At 39.6% G+C, this 22,197-nt stretch overlaps 2 protein-coding genes across 5 annotated transcripts in view; one reads left to right on the forward strand and one right to left on the reverse strand.

Annotated features, from left to right (window-relative positions):
* LOC132123601 (unconventional myosin-Ic-like) overlaps positions 1-5,341 on the reverse strand; it is a 52,529-nt gene extending 47,188 nt beyond the window's left edge. The window contains exon 1 of one of the 3 annotated variants that reach the window (XM_059534347.1): positions 5,196-5,341. In XM_059534347.1, the coding sequence (XP_059390330.1) occupies positions 5,196-5,288 (93 nt within the window). In that variant the 5' untranslated portion in view covers positions 5,289-5,341. Of the gene's footprint in view, positions 1-1,869; positions 1,891-2,132; positions 2,520-5,195 lie in introns of those variants that run through there. The other 2 variants (XM_059534350.1, XM_059534349.1) reach the window with 2 other exon arrangements.
* Positions 5,342-7,488: 2,147 nt separating this feature from the next.
* LOC132123603 (pre-mRNA-processing-splicing factor 8-like) lies at positions 7,489-21,691 on the forward strand. Of its 2 annotated transcripts, none has more exons than XM_059534352.1 (42): positions 7,489-7,646; positions 8,257-8,388; positions 8,489-8,657; positions 8,740-8,904; positions 9,161-9,379; positions 9,457-9,669; positions 9,748-9,873; positions 9,960-10,065; positions 10,159-10,349; positions 10,742-10,861; positions 10,946-11,255; positions 11,341-11,475; positions 11,588-11,717; positions 11,810-12,006; positions 13,434-13,640; positions 13,730-13,893; positions 13,983-14,109; positions 14,196-14,388; positions 14,683-14,870; positions 15,001-15,239; positions 15,344-15,490; positions 15,582-15,792; positions 15,875-15,991; positions 16,083-16,330; positions 16,441-16,620; positions 16,701-16,836; positions 16,953-17,122; positions 17,217-17,346; positions 17,435-17,581; positions 17,764-17,924; positions 18,079-18,270; positions 18,396-18,633; positions 18,728-18,856; positions 18,976-19,089; positions 19,187-19,360; positions 19,474-19,667; positions 19,773-20,012; positions 20,104-20,245; positions 20,366-20,506; positions 20,600-20,739; positions 20,863-21,065; positions 21,164-21,691. In XM_059534352.1, exons 2-42 carry the CDS (start codon positions 8,268-8,270, stop codon positions 21,316-21,318), a joined length of 7,029 nt encoding a protein of 2,342 aa, XP_059390335.1. In that variant the 5' UTR covers positions 7,489-7,646; positions 8,257-8,267; the 3' UTR covers positions 21,319-21,691. The 2 variants fall into 2 exon arrangements, with proteins under 2 accessions (XP_059390335.1, XP_059390337.1); XM_059534354.1 differs by having other exon boundaries at positions 7,614-7,632.
* Positions 21,692-22,197: the final 506 nt, after the last annotated feature.

Below are 22,197 nucleotides of genomic sequence, written 5' to 3' on the forward strand. Positions count from 1 at the left end.
TTTTACACAAAGTCACACTATGTTTCCTTCCATGATGGAAAAGTGAGAGACACACTGCACACACGTATATTGCTCACTGCTGACAGATGTAGAAACTTAATTGTCTTCGGACCGATGGAAAATGGCTCAAGTACAAACTGTCTCCCGGCCTCTGACCAAAAACCAGAATCCCAAAGTGTTTCCCTATGACACAGACGACACTGCATAACCCAGGGTTAAAGGAATAGCTCACCCAAAAATGAAAATTTACCTAAAATGTACTCAGAACAGATTTGGAGAAATTTAGCATTAAATCATTTACTCACCAATTTGCAGTAAATGGGTGCCGTCAGAACGAGCATTCAAACAGCTGATAAAAACATCACAATAATCTACAAGCAATCCACAAAACTCTGATCCATCAGTTAATGTCTTGTGAAATGAAAGGCTGTCTGTTTGTAAGAAGAAAATCTATCATTAAAGCATTTTAATGCCCAAATTCTGGCCAAATGTCCATAATCCATAACAATGCCATCTCAAGTGTAAAAGGTTAATTGCCTGTTGTCTTCTCAAATCAAAATCCACCAACATATTTGTTTAGAATGGTTTTTCGCTTGTAAACAGTGCTTATAATCTTTGCATATCACTAGTGGATTATTGTGATGCTTTATCAAAACTCATTTCGACGGCACCCATTCACTGCAGAAGATCCACAGGCGAGCAAGAGAAGTACTGCTAAGATGTAATTTTTCCAAAACTGTTCTGATAAAGAGACAAACTCATCCACATCTTAGATAACCTGAAGGAGCATTTTTTTTTTGGGGGGGGGGGACTATTAACATGATCAGTTTTGCCATTGCAAAACCACCATTCTAAATGAAAAACACTGTTGTTATCTAAGAACTGAATGACAACACTATTCTTGGAAAACGCATAGCACAAACACCTTAAGCATGACTGTTATAGCATTATTCATCTGTTTATAGAAGCCTAAGCAACTGTCAGCTTCTAATTGTTGTCAATTATACTAGTTACACAATCCATGCAGTGTTGAAAAATAAAATAGATCTCCAACTGTAAGCAATCCATTTCATTTGACAGGCGCATTTTCATTAGGTTTTGCAACATATGGAAAAAGGAATGATACACAAAGGGGGATGTGAGTGAGGACACTTGAGGACATGACCTGCCAACGACCTTATGATGTCATCAGCGCTGTGCTGCCCAACTGGAAGCACAGGTGAAAGAAACAACCTCTTATATGCACCCTGACAGTGTAGTGGAAAAAAACAAACACATTCAACAAGTTTACAAGCTTAGCCTCTGAGGGTGATGCTGATAGCATATTTTATCTGGGTTGAGGGAAGTTTAGAGTTTGGAATGACAGATAATTAACAGCTGCTCTCCTTTAACTCCCCTTGTCATTCCATACTGAAAAAAATGTGGTCTGAAGCCGCCCAAATCACTCCCTAACAAATGGAGCTTAATGCACGCCCATAGTTTTGCACTTTTAAGCTTTGGAGAGGGGGTTTGTTTGTATAACCCTCGTGCATTTGAATCAACATCTGAACAGGTCAGAGTAGTATTTTCATTAATAAGAGGGGAGTTGCTGTGTATTTAACCCTAGTAAGCTACCACGTGCCTATGACGCCTTAAAATGCTGTCTGTTTAGGGAACTCCCTAACTTATGAGCAAATTGTTTAAAAGTCTGACTCTTTTCCGTGAATCCGTTCTTTCCAATGGTTTGTTACAAAAAACATATTTTACGTTATGTTTTAATCACATGGTAGTATTTTATTATTCCTTTAATACGAGTGATTATTTATCGTAACTTTATTCCTGTGTTATTTGGACTATTCATCGTTTATTCCTCGGTTCAAATACTCTTACCATCATCGCTCATCGGCTCAATCCGGTTTTCTGCTTCAACAAATTTATGAAAAGATCCGACTCGTTCAAAAACCGGACATCTCAAATATCCAAGTAGGGGAATATCCAAGAAACCAATCTTAACGAAACATTATCTTGACAGTCCGCACACTGACCCTCACATACGCAGGTTTGAATTCAAAACTCAAACGTCATGAAGCGTAAACTGACTTTGTGCTTTGATTATGTTTCTAACTGAAATGAATGGCGTGTCAAGCACTTACCTTGATTAAAGCACGCCGATTTCAAATCCTCCCACGCCCAAAAGCACCGGTCGCTCACTGTAATACTGCATACGAGAGACCCAGCATTGATGGGAAACTTGTTCTCAAACTTGAGCTGTAATCTGTACCTTTCCCTCTTGTGCGAATGCCATCGACGATAATATTTAACGTTAACGGTACCTCAGTGGGACACTGAAAAGTCGCTTTTACAGTTGCTTAGAACACTGAATCAAACGTAGTAAAAATTACTGCTGGAGATTTATGTGTTAAAAAAAACAGATAGTCACGCTCTATTTTAAGATGAGTACTATGCCATAGAACATGCACTCAGTAATGGTTTGAAGCAAATGTTACCACCCGGCGGCAGCCGCTCTCTCTCTCTCTCTCTCACTCACTCTCTCTCACACACACACAGACACACACACTCGCTCTCTCTCTCTCTCACTCTCTCTCACACAGACACACTCTCTCTCTCTCTCTCTCTCTCTCTCTCTCTCTCTCTCTCTCTCTCTCTCTCTCTCTCTCTCTCTCACTAGAGCTGCTGTACCAGGAAGTTCCCAAGCAATGCCACGACTAATAACATCACACGTAACGTTATTTCCTGAACTTTAACTTCATCACAATAAAAATATGACATCTTAATGAATATTTACAGTGCGTTTTGATTAAGACGCCTGCGTAAGCATACGTGCTTATTCAGAACAAATAGACTATTTTGTATGTGTAATTTTAGTTTAAAATAACTATATTTTGACAAATACATCAATCTTGCGGTATGATGACTAGCAGCATGTGGCATTTGAGATAAGGTAGGCGTTACTCGAAAGCACGCTAGCGTTGATCGCCCTCTAGTGACAATTCAGAAGAGACAGAAGTATACTATGAGATAAAGTTTTAGTAATTTTGCTTTTTTGTCATTTTATAATTTTTTTCTTAAATGTCCATATTGGTTTTTCCCAATTTTTTAAAGTTATTTTAGTATCTAGCTAAAACAAAAATGAGAAATGATGGCTTGGCAGCACCCAGAACAGAGTTTGTTCCACCTGTTGCCCTCTGGTAGGACCTACAGGTCCCTTCAGGCGAACAGCCTCTATCCCCAGGCAGTCAGACTGCTGTTTGAACACTGTTCCCCTCTTCATCCAATTAATTTGTATCCATTATGCACCATTCTTCAAAAATTTGCATGAACTGTGAACTGGACTTTGCATTGCTGCAGCATACACAACAATACACATATTTCTGGTTACTACTGTTTCTCTACCCTCTACACCGTATTCCTTACCAATGTCGTATTGTCCTGTTGACATACCGTGCTATTGCTGATAATGTTGCACCTTACTATGTCACTGTTTACATTCCTATGCATTTGCACTTATGAAATTGCACTAATGTATTGATGCTCTAATGTAATCTTGTTGTTCTACAGCAATGACAGTAAACTATTATTATTATTATAAAATAATTCAATTTTACTAAAAGTAATGATTTTTTAAATTATTATGATCAAATCAATCATTACTTCAGTTTAAATTGATTGGACCTAATTTCATTATGTTATCAAGTAGCCAACATGACTCACAGAATCGCAGCCATTCATTCTTAGCATCTCATTTTCAGTCCACACAAACTGTGACGCATGCCCTGTGAAAAGAAAGCTGTCAGACAGTTTGCTGTATCAATGAACACTGCTGAAACAAAATTCCCCAAATGTCAAGGTGACCTCATGCCTGATGATCCATGTGAAGTGCAGTGTCATGCAGTAGCCAGAGGGTGGAGTGATCGATTCTGCCTTTGTGCTCTTCAACATTCAGACCACCAAACCAACATTAAGCACACTAAGCACATTAAGCACCGGCTGAATGGAGAGGAAAGATTGTATATCCTGTTGACAAGGGAATGTCAGACCAACGGGCTTTACAAGGGTGTGTCCATGTCTCCTGTCACCGGTCGGGTGGAAATAGGCATTATAGTTATTGTTCCTGCTTTTATCAGTTATTTAATAATAGTACAGTGTTTTCAGTTTTCATCCCAAAACTTTCTTATTAATGTACCTTCCTGTCTTTTTCCATCTAAAACTCACTCATACTCAAACACACTCAGCGAGGGTAACATGACTTTGCCAGAAAGTCAGGAAAGTATGCTGTTCGCAAATTTTCTGTATCATTCCCCCATCCAAGTAGCATTCTATTCAAACAGCTAATAAATGGACACTAAATTCAAGTGGTTTTCAAACTAGAGAAACCTTAGCAAAAATTTTGCAAAACAGATTTTTATCTGCTAAATTCCAGCATTTCACTACACTAAATGAACCATGAAGAAAGTTCTCCAAACAGAAACTAAGTCACAGAAAACGGTTTTCCAAATAAATAAGAAGATAAGAATTGTCTATTAGAGTTAAAGGGTGTGAGCTCTTTTCCTTCTTGCCAGCCAGACTAGTAACATTTATGCCATCCATAAGAAACATTCAAACTTAAAAGTATTTTTCCTTTCACATATTACCGATTTTAGCATACACCCACATTCCTTCGACTGTATTATTATTAAATGGAGCAATCCAGACCCATTTCTCAAAATCATTATATCGTCGATGGAAAAGCCTCTTACAGATACAAAATATTGACTATATATTCCATATCAAAAGCCATCACTACTTCTGCTTTCGATGATTTCTAATACAGTTCTCAGTTGGCTATCAGTGTATCAAATATTGTAAAAAACAAAACCGCAGTTTGGTATTCATTCAAAAGGTTAATCATTCTATAAACCATAATCAACACCACACATATTCATTATACTATCACTTGCAATGGTTGCCTTTATTATAAACAGGCATATGCTGACAATCAAGTTACAGCATTGACAATTCTAATGATGTTCGGTTTCATGGCATGCAAATTTATGGCATGCTTTGTTGAGCCTAAAATATCCTGACCGCTATCACAATAAGTAATTTGTTAAGAAATTGTTGGGTGCAGTTGTGTTTATTTAGTAATGCAAATTAGTTTTTAATCCTATTCTAAAACAGTAATTTGTTTAGCTGAATCTTTTATCAAAAGTGACTACCGTATTGAAGCTTTGGCGGCAAGACTCTTCATTATTCCCTGGAGGCAGTATGATTTCTCCCGTGGGTATCAGCTGGATTCTCAGCTCCATCATGTTGTGTCTCTTTGACCGTGTATGAGTGTCCTTCCTCACTAGCAGTCACTCTGTGTGAGGGGTGCTACAACCCCTTCTGCTTCTGCTCTGTTGGATACAGGAGAAAGACGGACAATAATTATAAACAACAGGATGCAAACAGAGAAAGATGAAGTAAAACAAGTTGTTTAGTGCTGTTGAATTTACCTGTCGCCAAATAGTCAATCCAAGTTGCAATAAATGTGTGGAGGGTGTCCAAGGCTCGTCTCACAGCCAGATATGCACTATAATTTAAGGTTCCTAATGCTGAGCTGCTTTGAGTGCTGAGGGTCTGCCGTCAGGGTTTCCTCTAGGCTTCAGCATCCTGTCCTCGACATTCCCAGGGTAAACACCGGAGGAACCCACTCCACTTCCCCTGTACACACTTGAATCAGATACAGATTACTGGCACATGCTTCTAAAAAGAGTCACTTTCCTTTGCAGTTTGATGATGGCAAGTAAAAGGAAATATCATGGTGGAGGGGTGTTCTAATTATTAAAATTAATTCTTAATTCTAAAACCATATGCAAACGTGGGGAGTTTCTCTTGTCTGTCTTGAGTGCTTTTAAATACATGATTCCCAGAAAATGTGATTGTCAGTTTTGAATGTGTCTGTAAAATATAGCTTGTTGGAGTGGAAATAACAGAGACACACATCCTCTGGCCTGTGACATTAGTTGAGACATTCATGATTTCTGGGCATCAACAGGAAAGAGTGCCCTTGGCATCTCAGAGCACTGTATGATCTAGATTTGGGTAAAGACACAGATCTCTGTCAGCATAGCATTTAGTGAGTTACATAAACGTGACTTATGAATGTTTTATATGATGACAGCTAATTGACTTTAGTTGTCTTGCTTGCATGCTGTGATCACTAAAAAAAACAGATGGTCAGCATTAGAGCAAAGAAAAATGTCAAAATGAATAGAAGATCTCCAACAAAAGCAGATGAGATGCAGCTGGTTTAGACTTAGACACTCATGCAGGAGTAATGATATCCTGTTTGAAAAAGAGGGAAATCATGAAATCATTTGAGTTGTGGTAGGTGAGAATGGGTAAAGGGCAGGAAAGAGATAATGGATAACTGTGGCTGTTTTGACATGGTAATCAGTACTGCAAGAGTTATGTGAAAGGCCATTTAGAATAGCTCTCTTGAATGTAACTGGCAACAACTAGGCTATTTTAGAGGAAAAGGAAGCATCACATATTTCGGTGGCATACTATTTCGTACCACATTTACATGCAGTATTTCTCAAGTCGCTGCAGTATTTTTGTCAAAGGTTTTAGTTTTTCTTGTGACGTGTAAATCTGATCAATAAAACTCAACAAAAATAAATATTTTCCCATTCCCTCAAAATGTGGCCATGGTATTGCTTGATTTGCAGAGAGATTGGAACATATCTGTTTTGGTTCTGTACTATTTCTTCTTATTTTTATTAAATATGTCTTAATTTATTTTCATGCGGCAGATGTTTTAGCCTGGTTGTTTATATAAATATATGAAACTGCACCACCTGCTGGGCGCATTATGTTATGTTAAATAAGATTTTAGTAACGATTTAAACATAAAAAGAATAAACTTTAATAAATATATATATATATATATATATATATATATATATATATATATATATATATATATATATATATATATATATATATATGTATGATATATATATATATATATATATATGTATTACAACCAAAATTTTGGTTGTAATCATTTTTCGTGCTACAGTGGTTATTGTTATCTTATTCTGGCTTTCCACAAAATAAAGGTTTTAGTTGAAATACCTTTTATGTAAAGTAATTTTTAAAATAATGTGGTACTTTTTAAAAATACATTTAAAAACATAATCACAAATTCGATCTATTTAGAACTAAAATTAGAACTATCTAACGTTACCAATTTAGAACTAAAAAGGACCTAGAGCAACTACAGCACTAAACAGCCTGATTTACTTTATCTTTCTCTGTTTTTTATCTAATCTCTGTTTATGAATATCGTCTCTCTTTCTTCTGTATTTTATTCTCTATTTATTCAATGAAATAGTTATAGAACAATATAAAACAGAATATAATTAAATAAAACGAGTTTGAAAAATACAAATATATATTTTTATATCCGGTGTCACATCCGGAAGTTTTTCCCTACGTATTTTCTTACGTTTGGTGTCGTAAAGATAACAATTCCCGTTGAGGTAGAGTCATCTAGATACGTAAAACGTATTCGTGGATCCCAAGCCCATACGCACAACGTGCACGGTACGCCATTCCGCTGATCACAAACCCAGCACACAACTACCTTTACTGGCGAGTAACTGCGTGCGTTTAATAGTGTAAGTTATATTGTTCTTTGCGAGCACGTGGATATTTTATTTAACTATTTATTTAACTATTTTAAAATAAGCATAAGTTTTTTTCTTGGTAATGCTCGTTTGCGGGAAACAGTTTGCTTGTTGTGTGATATGTAACGTTGTTAAGCTAAGCTAACATGCTAATTCCTGCTTTATTGAAACCTAAAAAAACTGTTGCATATATGTCCATATCATAAATGTGTACACATTTTATTTTGACATGCAAAATATGTAAAAGTGTACCTTTTACTTGATGCTTATATTGTGTCTTTACTGAATAAACAGTGGCTTGCTGGTTTCAGTAACGTTACGGTATGAAAACAATTCAGGCGCGATACCACGTTAGTCGTTTAAGTTCATTGTTGTGGTTTTGATATTTTATTTATATTTATTTGCTCAATTGGTATTTTATTTCCTGATATCCTTTCATTGCCAATAAATTATATTTTATTAGTTCTCACTTAGTCTGCCACACTGCGGTTCTTTGAATGAATTCGTAGTGCAGTGTTCTTTTCTATTATCTTCAACGTGTTTCAGGACTCATGCTTTGCAGTTTGATCTGATGTTTTGTGCATAACTCTTTTCTCTGCAGTACACGCTGCCATGGCAGCTGCATTCCCCTACAGGGGTGTCCCTGGAACAATGCCTCCAGGTGTTCCTCCTCCACCTCCTGCTGTTGCTCCAGTCCCAGATTACATGACTGAGGAGAAACTGCAAGAGAAAGGTGCGTTCACATGGCTTGATCACATCCACGGTTTCTGCTTTGTGTACTCTGAATGTTTAGTGACACGATCTGCTTTTGTTTTGGTTACCTGCTTTTGTAGCTCGGAAATGGCAGCAGCTTCAGGCCAAACGTTACTCGGAGAAGAGGAAATTTGGCTTTGTGGATGCTCAGAAAGAGGACATGCCACCTGAGCATGTGCGCAAAATCATCAGGGATCATGGTGACATGACGAACAGGAAATTTCGTCATGACAAGAGGGTCTACCTTGGGTAAGAACATTTGTGTTATTGACTAGGTAATTGATATTTATGTTTGTTCATTATTGATGGTATATGTTGCTTTTGTGTGCAGGGCCCTGAAATATATGCCCCATGCAGTGCTCAAACTGCTGGAGAACATGCCCATGCCCTGGGAGCAAATCAGAGATGTTCCTGTGCTCTACCACATTACAGGCGCCATTTCCTTTGTAAATGAAATCCCATGGGTGATTGAGCCGGTGTACATTGCTCAGTGGGGGTAGGTGATGTTGTTCAATGGCATGACATTCAGAGCAGAGACTGAAACTTAGGGCTGCACATTTTGTGTAAAATTTTGTTTTGTTTTTTCTGCTAAAGATGTCATGCTGCTTTGAAAGCACCTGATTTGTTTGTAGGGCTGCAACGTTTTACAGAAACATTGTATTATATATCTGTATGGCTGTAATTACAGACTTTAATCATATATAAGAAAATCATTTATAAGAAAAAAAATAAATAAATGTTGTTTTTACCAGCACAATGTGGATCATGATGCGTCGTGAGAAGCGAGACAGACGGCACTTCAAGCGCATGCGTTTCCCCCCATTTGATGATGAAGAGCCTCCGTTGGATTATGCGGACAACATCCTGGACGTTGAGCCTCTGGAGGCTATCCAGATGGAGCTGGATCCTGAGGAGGACTCCTCTGTTGCAGAATGGCTTTATGAGCATCAGCCTCTGAAAGACACCACAAAGTGAGTGTCGTTGACAGTTGTTAAAAAGTATGGTTTCTTGTTTCTTATGTTCATGATTTATCTTTTTCCTTCCACAGATATGTGAATGGGACCACATACAGGCGCTGGCAATTCACATTACCAATGATGTCCACTCTTTATCGATTGGCTAATCAGTTGCTGACAGACTTGGTGGACGGAAACTACTTCTACTTGTTTGACTTGAAGGCTTTCTTCACCTCTAAAGCGTTGAACATGGCCATTCCAGGGGGACCCAAATTTGAGCCACTTGTCAGAGACATTAACCTCCAGTACGTACCATGTTTTGTAGCATAATTGAACATTTTATTTTAATTTTTTCCAGGACTCTTACTTGGTTTTGTTTTCAGGGATGAAGACTGGAATGAGTTCAATGACATCAACAAGATCATCATCAGACAACCAATTAGGACAGAATACAAAATTGCTTTCCCTTACTTATACAACAACCTGCCACATCATGTGCACCTCACGTGGTATGAAACTTCACCATTCCTACAGTTTTATCATTTTATACAAATTCCTGTTGTTCTGAACCAGTGGTATGTGATTGTTCATGCAGGTACCACACACCGAACGTGGTGTTCATCAAGACTGAGGATCCCGATTTGCCCGCCTTCTACTTTGACCCTCTGATCAACCCCATCTCCCATAGGCACTCTGTAAAGGTCCGAAGTTAAAACTTTTTTTTTTATTAAACTCTACTTCTAAATGTCCCGATTTTTTCTCACACTAATTGCACACTTCTGTTTTCCCCATAGATCCAAGAGCCACTGCCAGATGATGATGAGGAGTTTGAACTGCCTGAGTATGTAGAGCCATTACTGAAAGAGACGCCTCTCTACACTGACAACACGGCTAATGGAATTGCGCTGTTGTGGGCGCCTCGTCCATTTAATCTTCGCTCAGGAAGAACCAGACGGGCCATTGATGTGCCTCTCATCAAAAATTGGTTTGTATTAAACAATATACTGTATTTGCATTCTGAAAGTTGCCATTCTCTAACACACTTTTATGTTCCACTGTTCTGCTTTTGCATGCATTTATGTAAACATGCACTAGAAGGATGTCTTTGACCGTTGCACTCACATCTTGCATTTTTTACAGCATCTCACACACAACTTGGCATCTAAAAACATGGCACTAAAGATGAAAGTAAAAATTAAAAAAAAAAAGTCTCTGCCTTTTCCCCACCTCTTCATTTCACTGCATCTCACATTTTTAAATACAATGTTCTGTGTGAATGGCTGCTTAAACCATATAGGGTGTTTTGAAATGTTAAGAGACCTTACAGGAAGATTATAATCTCTAAATAGAGGCTTTTGTTTGTTCAAACAACTTCAGGTATCGTGAGCACTGTCCTGCAGGCCAGCCTGTCAAGGTGCGTGTGTCTTACCAGAAGCTCCTGAAGTACTATGTGCTGAATGCGCTAAAACACAGACCACCTAAGGCACAGAAAAAGAGGTGAGAGTGCTATTCCAGAGCTTGTTCCATTGAAAAGTGTTGGCACAGTTAATGAAGATTGTATTTTTCTTTTATCTTCTGTAGATACCTGTTCCGCTCTTTCAAAGCCACCAAATTCTTCCAGTCCACGAAGCTGGATTGGGTAGAAGTTGGTCTCCAGGTGTGCCGGCAGGGTTACAACATGCTGAACCTGCTGATTCACAGAAAGAACCTCAACTACCTTCACTTGGACTACAATTTCAACTTGAAGCCTGTGAAAACCCTCACCACAAAGGAACGTAAGAAGTCCAGATTCGGCAACGCGTTCCACTTGTGCCGCGAGGTTCTGCGTTTGAGCAAGCTTGTTGTGGACAGTCATGTACAGTACAGGCTTGGAAATGTTGACTCCTTCCAGGTATAATATAAAATAATGAATGCAGTTTCTGTGTAGCTAATTTTTATAATCGTTTCATTACTAAAGTCTTTTGTCTACCTTGTAGCTGGCAGATGGATTGCAGTACATCTTTGCCCATGTAGGTCAATTGACTGGCATGTACCGCTACAAGTACAAGCTCATGAGGCAGATTAGGATGTGCAAGGACCTGAAGCATCTCATTTACTACCGCTTCAACACAGTGAGTAATACTCAATTCAACCAAATTCACAATTTTGTAAAGTACATAATTTTTTTCTGATTGTGTTAAAATTGGTGCTATGCCTTATATCTGAAGTGACCTGTTTTTATAGGGTCCAGTTGGAAAAGGTCCAGGGTGTGGGTTTTGGGCTTCAGGATGGAGAGTCTGGCTGTTCTTCATGAGAGGCATCACGCCTCTTCTGGAGCGGTGGCTTGGGAATCTTCTGGCCAGGCAGTTTGAGGGTAAAATGAGCTTGTATTTATATGCAAAAAGCGTGTGGATGATGTAACATTTTAAAGGATAACAAGTACTAATTAATTGTGATGCTATTTAGGTCGACACTCCAAGGGTGTTGCAAAGACTGTGACCAAACAGCGTGTGGAATCTCACTTCGATCTGGAGCTGAGAGCTGCTGTGATGCATGACATCCTGGATATGATGCCTGAGGGTATCAAGCAGAACAAGGCCAGAACCATTTTGCAGCATCTCAGTGAGTCATGGAGATGCTGGAAGGCCAACATCCCTTGGAAGGTACATTTTTGTTCAAAGTTTTTTGCTGCCCATCAATGTATGTGCAGGGGCGCAACTATCCAGTGTTAGAGGGGTTGCAGCAAAACATTTTGGCGCCCCACCCCCACTTCTAAATAAATAATTGCGTCAGACATCATCATGTATGGGCTTTTAAATAATAAATGTTTATTTTAAAGTATATCAGACAGCCACTGTAAGCCTACCATAATTATATGGTATATATGTACACACACACATACATATTATTATTATTATTATTATTATTATTATTATTATTATTATTGGGGTGGCAGAGTTCAAATTTTCAAATGTTCGGTTTGTTTCACGGTTCAAGAGTCATGTTTATGGAGAAACTATAATTAAAAAAAATTACTTTAATTACTTACTACGAGCAACAGCAAAAATAAATACAAAAGTAAAGAGGTCTAGTATTAGTTTTTAGGTACAGAAATTTAATAAAGTAATCAAATGTAAAACAGCATCGCATATTTGACTATAAATTAAAGATTGTTCTTTATTAAAGTTACAAAAGCTTTTTTTATTTTTTTTATATATATTTTTAGATATTCTTTTTATTTAACATTTTAATTATTACAAACAAAAACATATTAAAACAAACACAGCACAGGAAATAATTAACATTCATGAACATGTGGACAATTTACATACATCATTTCATCATATGATTGTACCTAAATTTTATGCAGTTTTTGTTTATGACCGTTTAACCTTTAGACACTTAAAAATATTCTCCCATTCTTTAAACAGGAGCGATTTACCATTGCGACAATACCTCAATCTTTCTAGAGTTACAACTTCAGATATCATAGATTTCCACATCTGAGTAGAGGGGGCATCACTACCAAGCCATTTGACCATTATAGCCTTTCGAGCCAACATTAGGAGAAACTGAACAATCTGTTACAAAAGCTTTTTAATCAAGAGCAGTGAGTGATTTCTTTGTTGTTGCTGTTCGATCAATATAAAGACTGTCACTTTAAGAGAATGCACTGATACAGTTGGCCTTGACATGCCATCTCCTTTTCCCTTTTTCTTTTTTTATTTTTAGCCCCCGAGAGCTTTTTTGTTTTATCCATCTTTTTCGAGTTTCAACGACAATGCACTAACGTTACAGCTGCTCACTCAGCACTCACGGCGCCCCACCCACTCGCGAGGTTCTATGTCTAAATTCTATGATGGAATATTATGAGGGCACCGGCGCCTGTTAGTCCTCTAAAATTAATATATATTTTTTTTATATATATATAACTTTTAATATACATTTTTCTTTTTTATTATAAAAAAAAAATTTACCATCGCTTTGGCGCCCCTATGCGCCGCATATGGCGCATACCCACTTTTTGCGCCACTGTGTATGTGATTTACGTTTGGAAGGTTATCAAGTTTTCATTACTTATGTTTTTCAGGTTCCTGGGCTTCCAACACCCATTGAGAACATGATTCTCCGTTACGTGAAGGCCAAAGCTGACTGGTGGACCAACACAGCCCACTATAACCGTGAAAGAATCAGAAGAGGAGCCACTGTGGATAAGACTGTGTGCAAGAAGAACCTGGGACGTCTCACTCGACTCTATCTAAAGGCGGAGCAGGAGAGACAGCACAATTACCTGAAGGTACATTTCTTGGGTAACACAATATCTTTGAACAGGCTGCTGTTACTGATAAAGAACACATTAAAGAGAGATGCGTTTTTATCTTATAGGATGGACCTTACATCACAGCTGAGGAGGCCGTGGCCATCTACACCACCACAGTGCACTGGCTGGAGAGTCGTCGTTTCTCTCCCATCCCTTTCCCTCCTCTGTCTTACAAACATGACACTAAGCTGCTCATCTTGGCTTTGGAGAGACTAAAGGAGGCTTACAGGTCAAGCCAGTCCCATAAAAGCAAGCTGATTGGATGCACTGGCTTTTAGATGTTTACACCTTTTCTGACTTTGTTTTTCCTTTATATAGTGTGAAGTCAAGGCTGAACCAGTCACAGCGTGAGGAGTTAGGTCTGATTGAGCAGGCCTATGACAACCCTCATGAAGCTCTGTCAAGAATCAAACGTCACCTTCTCACTCAGAGAGCCTTCAAAGAGGTTTGCACACTTTATATAACCACAAGAGTTGTCTTAGCCCATTACTGCTCCTAGCATGTATCTAAAGTGGTTCTTTTTCTCTATAGGTGGGCATTGAATTCATGGACCTTTACAGTCACTTGGTGCCGGTTTATGATGTTGAACCTCTGGAAAAGATCACTGATGCATACCTGGATCAGTACCTCTGGTATGAGGCAGACAAGCGCAGGCTTTTTCCCCCCTGGATCAAACCAGCTGACACAGAGCCACCTCCACTGCTGGTGTACAAATGGTGCCAAGGTGTGAGAGATGGATTTTATTTTTTGATAGCTGGTATCTTTAGAAGCTGGGTGACCAATACAAAGCTGAAATGCAGATATGCTTTATTAAAGTATTACAATGTTGGTCTTTATATTATTAACAGTAGAAATACAAATAATATAAAAGTGAAAAATAATATAGCTTTTTTATTTTAACATTTCAGCCTAATAATATGCTGATATTCTAGAGATCTTGATATAATACTCTGGATAAATAGGGGTTGGATAAAAGATGAGAAAATGTAATTGTTTAATATTTGTTATTGTCTGCTAGGAATCAACAACCTGCAGGATGTGTGGGAGACGGCAGAAGGCGAATGCAACGTCATGCTGGAGTCTCGCTATGAGAAGATGTATGAGAAGATTGACTTGACACTGCTAAACAGGCTTCTGCGTCTCATAGTTGATCACAACATTGCAGATTACATGACGGCCAAAAACAACGTTGTCATTAACTATAAGGTCTGTTTATTGCATATATAATACAGTGACCATTCATATTTCTCTCTTAATGCTTTTGATAAGTTTTATTAGAAATTTCCTTTTTACTACTACTATTTGATTTTTAGCTATCTGTATTCATTGTTAACAGGACATGAACCACACAAACTCGTACGGTATCATCCGCGGCCTGCAGTTTGCCTCTTTCATCGTGCAGTACTATGGGTTGGTGATGGACCTGCTGGTGCTGGGTCTGCACAGAGCCAGTGAGATGGCTGGACCTCCTCAGATGCCCAATGACTTTCTCAGCTTCCAGGACACGGTCACTGAGAGTGCCCATCCTATACGCCTTTACTGCAGATACATAGACCGCATTCACATCTTCTTCAAGTTAGTAGTGCGGATGAAAGAAGACTCCCATATCCTGTAGTGCAGTTTTGAGATTTTTTCTAAAATTTGCTGTTTTATAAACTTGTGATTTTTGCTGTTTGTAGGTTCTCTGCTGATGAGGCGAGAGATCTGATCCAGAGGTACTTGACTGAGCACCCAGATCCCAACAATGAGAACATTGTGGGCTACAACAATAAGAAATGCTGGCCAAGAGATGCTAGGATGAGACTGATGAAACATGATGTGAATTTGTAAGGGCTCTAGACTTTTGTCCATATGAACCGCTTATTAAATAATAGAAAAATGCACATGGTCTGATTAATTTCCTTATAATCACACAAGGGGCCGTGCTGTGTTCTGGGACATCAAGAACCGCCTTCCTCGTTCTGTGACCACAGTTCAGTGGGAGAACAGCTTTGTGTCTGTGTACAGCAAGGACAACCCTAACTTACTTTTCAACATGTGTGGCTTTGAGTGTCGCATCCTCCCCAAGTGCCGCACTAGTTATGAGGAGTTTACACACAAGGATGGTGTGTGGAATTTGCAGAACGAGGTAAGTAGAATTGCAAACTATCGATTAAATAACTGTTGGCATGTCAAAAAAGGATGGTGGATTATAGGGTGTTAATTTCTAGGTAACAAAGGAAAGGACAGCACAGTGTTTCCTGCGTGTAGATGATGAGTCAATGCAGAGGTTCCACAACAGAGTGCGACAGATTCTGATGGCTTCTGGGTCCACCACCTTCACCAAGGTATGCCCCATGAACCTTAACATTGAAACACCCATAGCAAACTTGTATTTCCCACTTTACACATGATTTTACATGATGTTGCTCTTTTTAGATTGTGAACAAGTGGAACACTGCTCTGATTGGTCTGATGACATACTTCCGTGAAGCCGTGGTCAACACTCAAGAGCTTTTGGACCTGTTGGTGAAGTGTGAGAATAAGATCCAAACCCGTATCAAGATTGGGTTGAACTCCAAAATGCCTAGTCGTTTCCCTCCTGTGGTGTTTTACACCCCTAAAGAGTTGGGTGGACTGGGAATGCTTTCCATGGGACACGTACTGATTCCACAGTCTGACCTTAGGCAAGTAATTTGCATTTTACATGACTGTTTCTTTTATTAGCAGGTTCACTGTAATTAATATGCATCCATGGGTGCAGGTGATTGATTTAAAGTTTTTCCATGTTTCTCAGGTGGTCCAAACAGACCGATGTGGGCATCACTCATTTCCGTTCCGGTATGAGCCATGAGGAGGATCAGCTGATTCCTAATCTGTACCGCTACATCCAGCCATGGGAGAGCGAGTTCATTGACTCCCAGAGGGTTTGGGCAGAATACGCCCTCAAACGTCAGGAAGCCATTGCTCAGAACAGGTAATGTCTTCTTAACCTAATCCAATTTTTGTTTTTGTTGATGGATTCATTCTTATTAAAATGACTTTGATACTGTTCAGACGTTTGACACTGGAGGATCTGGAGGACTCCTGGGACAGAGGTATTCCACGTATCAACACACTCTTCCAGAAGGACAGACACACTCTAGCTTATGACAAGGGTTGGAGAGTCAGAACAGACTTTAAGCAGTACCAGGTAAAAGTCTTTCCTTCTGGGAAACATGACTTGCACATTGAAAGCAGTGCCAGATATCAGTTATTTATTTTATTTTTTTTAAAATAAATATTCAAATATTTTATTTGTTTTTTCAGGTGTTGAAGCAAAATCCTTTCTGGTGGACTCATCAAAGGCATGATGGGAAATTGTGGAATTTAAACAACTACCGTACCGACATGATCCAGGCACTTGGAGGGGTGGAAGGCATTCTTGAGCACACGCTCTTCAAGGGAACCTACTTCCCCACCTGGGAGGGTCTCTTCTGGTAAGACCTTTGTTGTTGTCATTCATTCAGTACAGTTAACACTGTTTTTGACTGTTTTTTAGACTCATTTGCACAATGTGTTTATCTCTTATAGGGAGAAGGCCAGTGGTTTCGAAGAGTCCATGAAATGGAAGAAACTCACCAATGCTCAGAGATCTGGTCTGAACCAGATTCCGAATCGACGATTTACCTTGTGGTGGTCTCCTACAATCAACAGAGCCAATGTATGTCTATGAAAATCCATTGCATTTAGACAGCATTTTCCCCACCCTTTTTCTTGAGACTCAACTCATTCTCTTTATGTTCTTGTAGGTATATGTGGGTTTCCAGGTGCAGTTGGACCTCACTGGAATCTTCATGCATGGTAAAATCCCAACTCTCAAGATCTCTCTGATCCAGATCTTCAGAGCTCACTTGTGGCAGAAGATTCATGAGAGCGTTGTCATGGATCTCTGTCAGGTAAAGAGATGTACTGTCTTTAAATGGGTCAGGATATTATGCAGTGATTATTAACCATGCGTATTTAGCAGGACTGTTCAATACAAACTGTTTGTGTGATTTCATACTTTAGACTGAATTGTTACTAACAATTGGCTTATTCAGAAGCATGCCATCAGTAAACTTTTGTTTGCCCTGTGTAGGTGTTTGACCAAGAGCTGGATGCTTTGGAGATTGAGACAGTCCAGAAAGAGACAATCCATCCCAGGAAGTCTTACAAGATGAATTCCTCCTGTGCCGACATTCTGTTGTTTGCCTCCTACAAGTGGAATGTCTCTCGCCCCTCGCTTCTAGCAGACTCCAAGTACGTGTGATTGAAACGAATGAACCTATTGACATCGAACAAATCAGGAGGAAAATTTAAAACATTTCACACATAATACTCGCACAAGTAAAAACCACACTAAAGCCATACAGTCTTGTTGTATGGTATGATATATGTCTGATTTGTTCTATAGGGATGTTATGGACAGCACCACCACACAGAAGTACTGGATTGACATTCAGCTCAGATGGGGAGACTACGACTCCCATGACATTGAGCGATACGCCAGGGCCAAGTTCTTGGATTACACCACTGACAATATGAGTATTTACCCATCACCCACTGGAGTCCTGATTGCCATTGATCTGGCATACAACCTTCACAGGTCAGTATTTTATAGCGTATTGTGTAGGTGATTTAAATAAAAAAGTCAAGTGCAGGTATGTTAATCATCCCACAACAGCGATAGAGCGTCAAGCATTTATGATTTGCTTGTTTCTCTTTGTTCAGTGCTTATGGTAACTGGTTCCCTGGAGGCAAGCCCCTGATCCAGCAGGCCATGGCAAAGATAATGAAGGCCAACCCAGCTCTGTATGTGCTGAGAGAGCGAATCCGCAAGGGTCTACAACTCTACTCTTCAGAGCCCACTGAGCCTTACCTGTCTTCCCAGAACTACGGAGAGCTGTTCTCCAACCAGATCATCTGGTTTGTGGATGACACCAATGTGTATAGAGTCACCATCCACAAGGCAAGTGAATTTAACATGAAGATGCCCCTTTTGGTGTTTGTTGTTTTCTGTAGATTGTCTGCCAAATATTTGAATCTCTCATTTCCTATTTTAGACCTTTGAAGGAAACTTGACGACAAAACCAATCAACGGAGCCATTTTCATTTTCAACCCCAGAACTGGACAGCTTTTCCTGAAGATCATTCACACATCTGTCTGGGCAGGACAAAAGCGTCTTGGGCAGGTAAGTCTGTCACTCTGTGCTCTGTATTTTGTCTCCATGAGGTTACTGTGGTCTGCACAAAGCAGTCGCTTTTGGCTCTGTTGGCTTGTGTTATACATTTTGCATTTGTGTTTTTGTAGCTGGCTAAGTGGAAGACTGCTGAAGAAGTGGCTGCCCTGATCCGATCGCTTCCTGTTGAAGAGCAGCCCAAGCAGATTATTGTGACCAGGAAGGGCATGTTGGATCCTCTTGAGGTTAGAAACACCCATTAAGGCAAAATTGCTGTGTTATAGCACTTGTAAATTATCGAGGATGTTAACTTTTAAGCTAACAGCTGTCTGTTTTCATCAGGTGCACTTGCTGGACTTCCCCAATATTGTAATCAAGGGCTCTGAGCTCCAGCTGCCCTTCCAGGCCTGTCTGAAAGTGGAGAAGTTTGGAGACCTCATTCTGAAGGCCACAGAGCCTCAGATGGTCCTGTTCAATCTGTATGACGACTGGCTGAAGACCATCTCCTCTTACACTGTAAATCCAGCTCTTATACTATAATTTTGAACTAACTGAAATCATGAGTAGCTTCTGAGGGATACACTGGTCATTACTAAGGTGTCTAAAACTAGTATATTTTCGTTGCCTAGGCATTCTCTCGTTTGATCTTAATCCTGAGAGCACTTCATGTCAACAATGACCGTGCCAAAGTTATCCTGAAGCCTGACAAGACCACAATCACTGAGCCCCACCACATCTGGCCCACTTTAACCGATGAGGAGTGGATCAAAGTAGAGGTGCAGCTCAAAGATCTTATCCTGGCTGACTATGGCAAGAAGAACAAGTGAGTACTAGATAATGAATGCTTCTGAGTGCATAGTACGGAAAATGCGCATGGATTTCCAAATGGTCCACTTTTCAAATATTAATTTTGTTAACTTCTCCACAGTGTGAATGTGGCATCTTTGACCCAGTCTGAAATCAGGGACATCATCCTGGGTATGGAGATCTCTGCTCCATCCCAGCAGAGACAGCAGATTGCTGAGATTGAGAAACAGACCAAAGAGCAGTCTCAGCTAACAGCCACACAAACTCGCACCGTCAACAAACACGGAGATGAGATTATTACCTCCACCACCAGCAACTATGAGACGCAGACCTTCTCTTCCAAAACGGAATGGAGAGTTAGGTGTGGAAAGTTTTCCATGTCACGCTTGGGTTTATAGTTGTTAAAACACAGCTAGACTTTTTTACACTTTTTTTTTTTCCTTATCTCACAGGGCAATTTCTGCTGCCAACTTGCACTTACGAACTAACCATATCTACGTGTCATCGGATGACATCAAAGAAACTGGCTACACTTACATTCTGCCCAAGAACGTTCTGAAGAAGTTCATTTGCATCTCAGATCTCCGTGCTCAGGTTAGTTTGAACGATTGTACTTTTTAATATGGTTTCTCTTGTGAATCTTCTTCCTTTGCTTCATTAGTAGTATTCTAAACCTGGATTTAGTTTGCATATCTATTTTTTTCCCCTCTGTAGATTGCAGGTTATCTGTATGGAACCAGCCCTCCAGATAACCCTCAGGTAAAGGAAATCCGCTGCATTGTGATGGTGCCACAGTGGGGTACACATCAGACCGTTCATCTGCCCAACCAGCTGCCACAACACGAGTACTTGAAGGTCAGCATTTTACATGAATGCATCTGTCTATAGTTAGGGTTATCAGCAACTATGTCTTCCCAGCCGTATCAAAATGCCTCTTGAATTTCATAGGAAATGGAACCTCTTGGATGGATCCATACACAGCCCAATGAATCGCCCCAGCTCTCTCCTCAGGATGTAACCACCCATGCAAAGGTCATGGCTGACAACCCATCCTGGGATGGCGAGAAGACTATCATTATTACTTGCAGGTACAGTTTTAGCACACTAATGCACTGTGGCTGCATTCTTAACATCCCAGAGTGTAATGATTGGCCAGTGTCATGTATTCAAAGTGGCATTTGTGGGTTTTAAACATTTGATTTGTTGTCTAGTTTCACCCCTGGTTCCTGCACGCTGACGGCCTACAAACTGACTCCCAGTGGATACGAGTGGGGTCGACAAAACACAGATAAAGGAAATAACCCCAAAGGTTACTTGCCCTCTCACTATGAAAGGGTCCAAATGCTTTTGTCGGACCGTTTCCTTGGCTTCTTCATGGTGCCTGGCCAAGTCTCCTGGAACTACAACTTCATGGGTGAGCATAACCTTAAAATGATAAATGAAGTGATTTTTCACCTTTTGTAAGTTGCAGATACATCATTCTGCTCTTCTAAACTCTCCCTTTCATTCTAGGTGTTCGCCATGATCCCAACATGAAGTATGACCTACAGTTGGCCAACCCAAAAGAGTTCTACCATGAAGTTCACAGGCCATCTCACTTCCTCAACTTCGCTTCTCTGCAGGAGGGTGAAATCTACAATGCTGATCGTGAAGATATGTATGCCTAATAGTACAAACAGTGACTATATAAATTAAATGCACCCAAACGGGCTAAAACAGTGTTTTTGTAATGTTTTGTCACCAAGACTCCCTTATAATGTTTGCAGTAATGTAAATGCTTAGAAACTCAAAGCATGTCATCTGTTTATTGCTTTATCATAGTTGCCTGGTATTGAGTTTATTATGCACATTGCTGAAAGCACATTTTGTGCTTGCTTTCTGAATGAATTCTCATCTGAAAATATCTGTACCCTTTTTCGTAATTGTTTGTAGTACATTGTGTTTTTTATAAATCCAGAACAATTTGTCTGTACCCTTTAGCTATGTTGTGCATCTGTTATGTACGCTGGGTTTAAATAAAGATTACCGCTTTTATAATAATTTTAGCTTGATCTCTCACTTCTGTTTGTTTCATGGCTTAAAATTGTTGGTGTCCACTGAAGAAACATTAGCTCTTCTATCTAAAAAGTAAGGGCACTGTATAGCTTCAGAGCAAACCAATCTGCATGCATATGTTACAGTCCACTGAGCAGTTCAGCCCTGAACATATGATATGGCAAGTTGTTTAAACATTTATTCTTTAAAGATATTTTATCTATTTGGATAAGTTAATACAATGGCAGTACACTGTAGCCCCTTTCACACTGTGATTCCGGAAAATAAACGGGTAATGTGTCCCGGCAATTGTTCCTGGGTAGCTAGATGGAAGTGTTTGTGTTCACACAGCGACCCGGATTTTTTGGGTCCAACGTGCAGTGTGAAAGGGGCTTGTGACTAAAGCTTAAGAAGTGAGAAGAAGTGATGTGACATTCAGCCAAGTATGGTGACCCACACTCAGAATTTGTGCTCTGCATTTAACCCATCCGAAGTGCACACACAGAGAGCAG

This window comes from Carassius carassius, chromosome 41 (genome assembly GCF_963082965.1).
Source record: "Carassius carassius chromosome 41, fCarCar2.1, whole genome shotgun sequence".
Classification (NCBI taxonomy): domain Eukaryota; kingdom Metazoa; phylum Chordata; class Actinopteri; order Cypriniformes; family Cyprinidae; genus Carassius; species Carassius carassius.

Excerpts from the sequence above, each read along its gene's own strand:
- LOC132123603 (XM_059534352.1), top strand. The coding sequence starts at position 8,268 with ATGGCAGCTGCATTCCCCTACAGGGGTGTCCCTGGAACAATGCCTCCA. Across the intron at positions 13,641-13,729 it reads GACAGCACAATTACCTGAAG|GATGGACCTTACATCACAGC; the intron begins GTACATTTCTTG and ends TTTATCTTATAG. Across the intron at positions 14,389-14,682 it reads GGTGTACAAATGGTGCCAAG|GAATCAACAACCTGCAGGAT; the intron begins GTGTGAGAGATG and ends ATTGTCTGCTAG.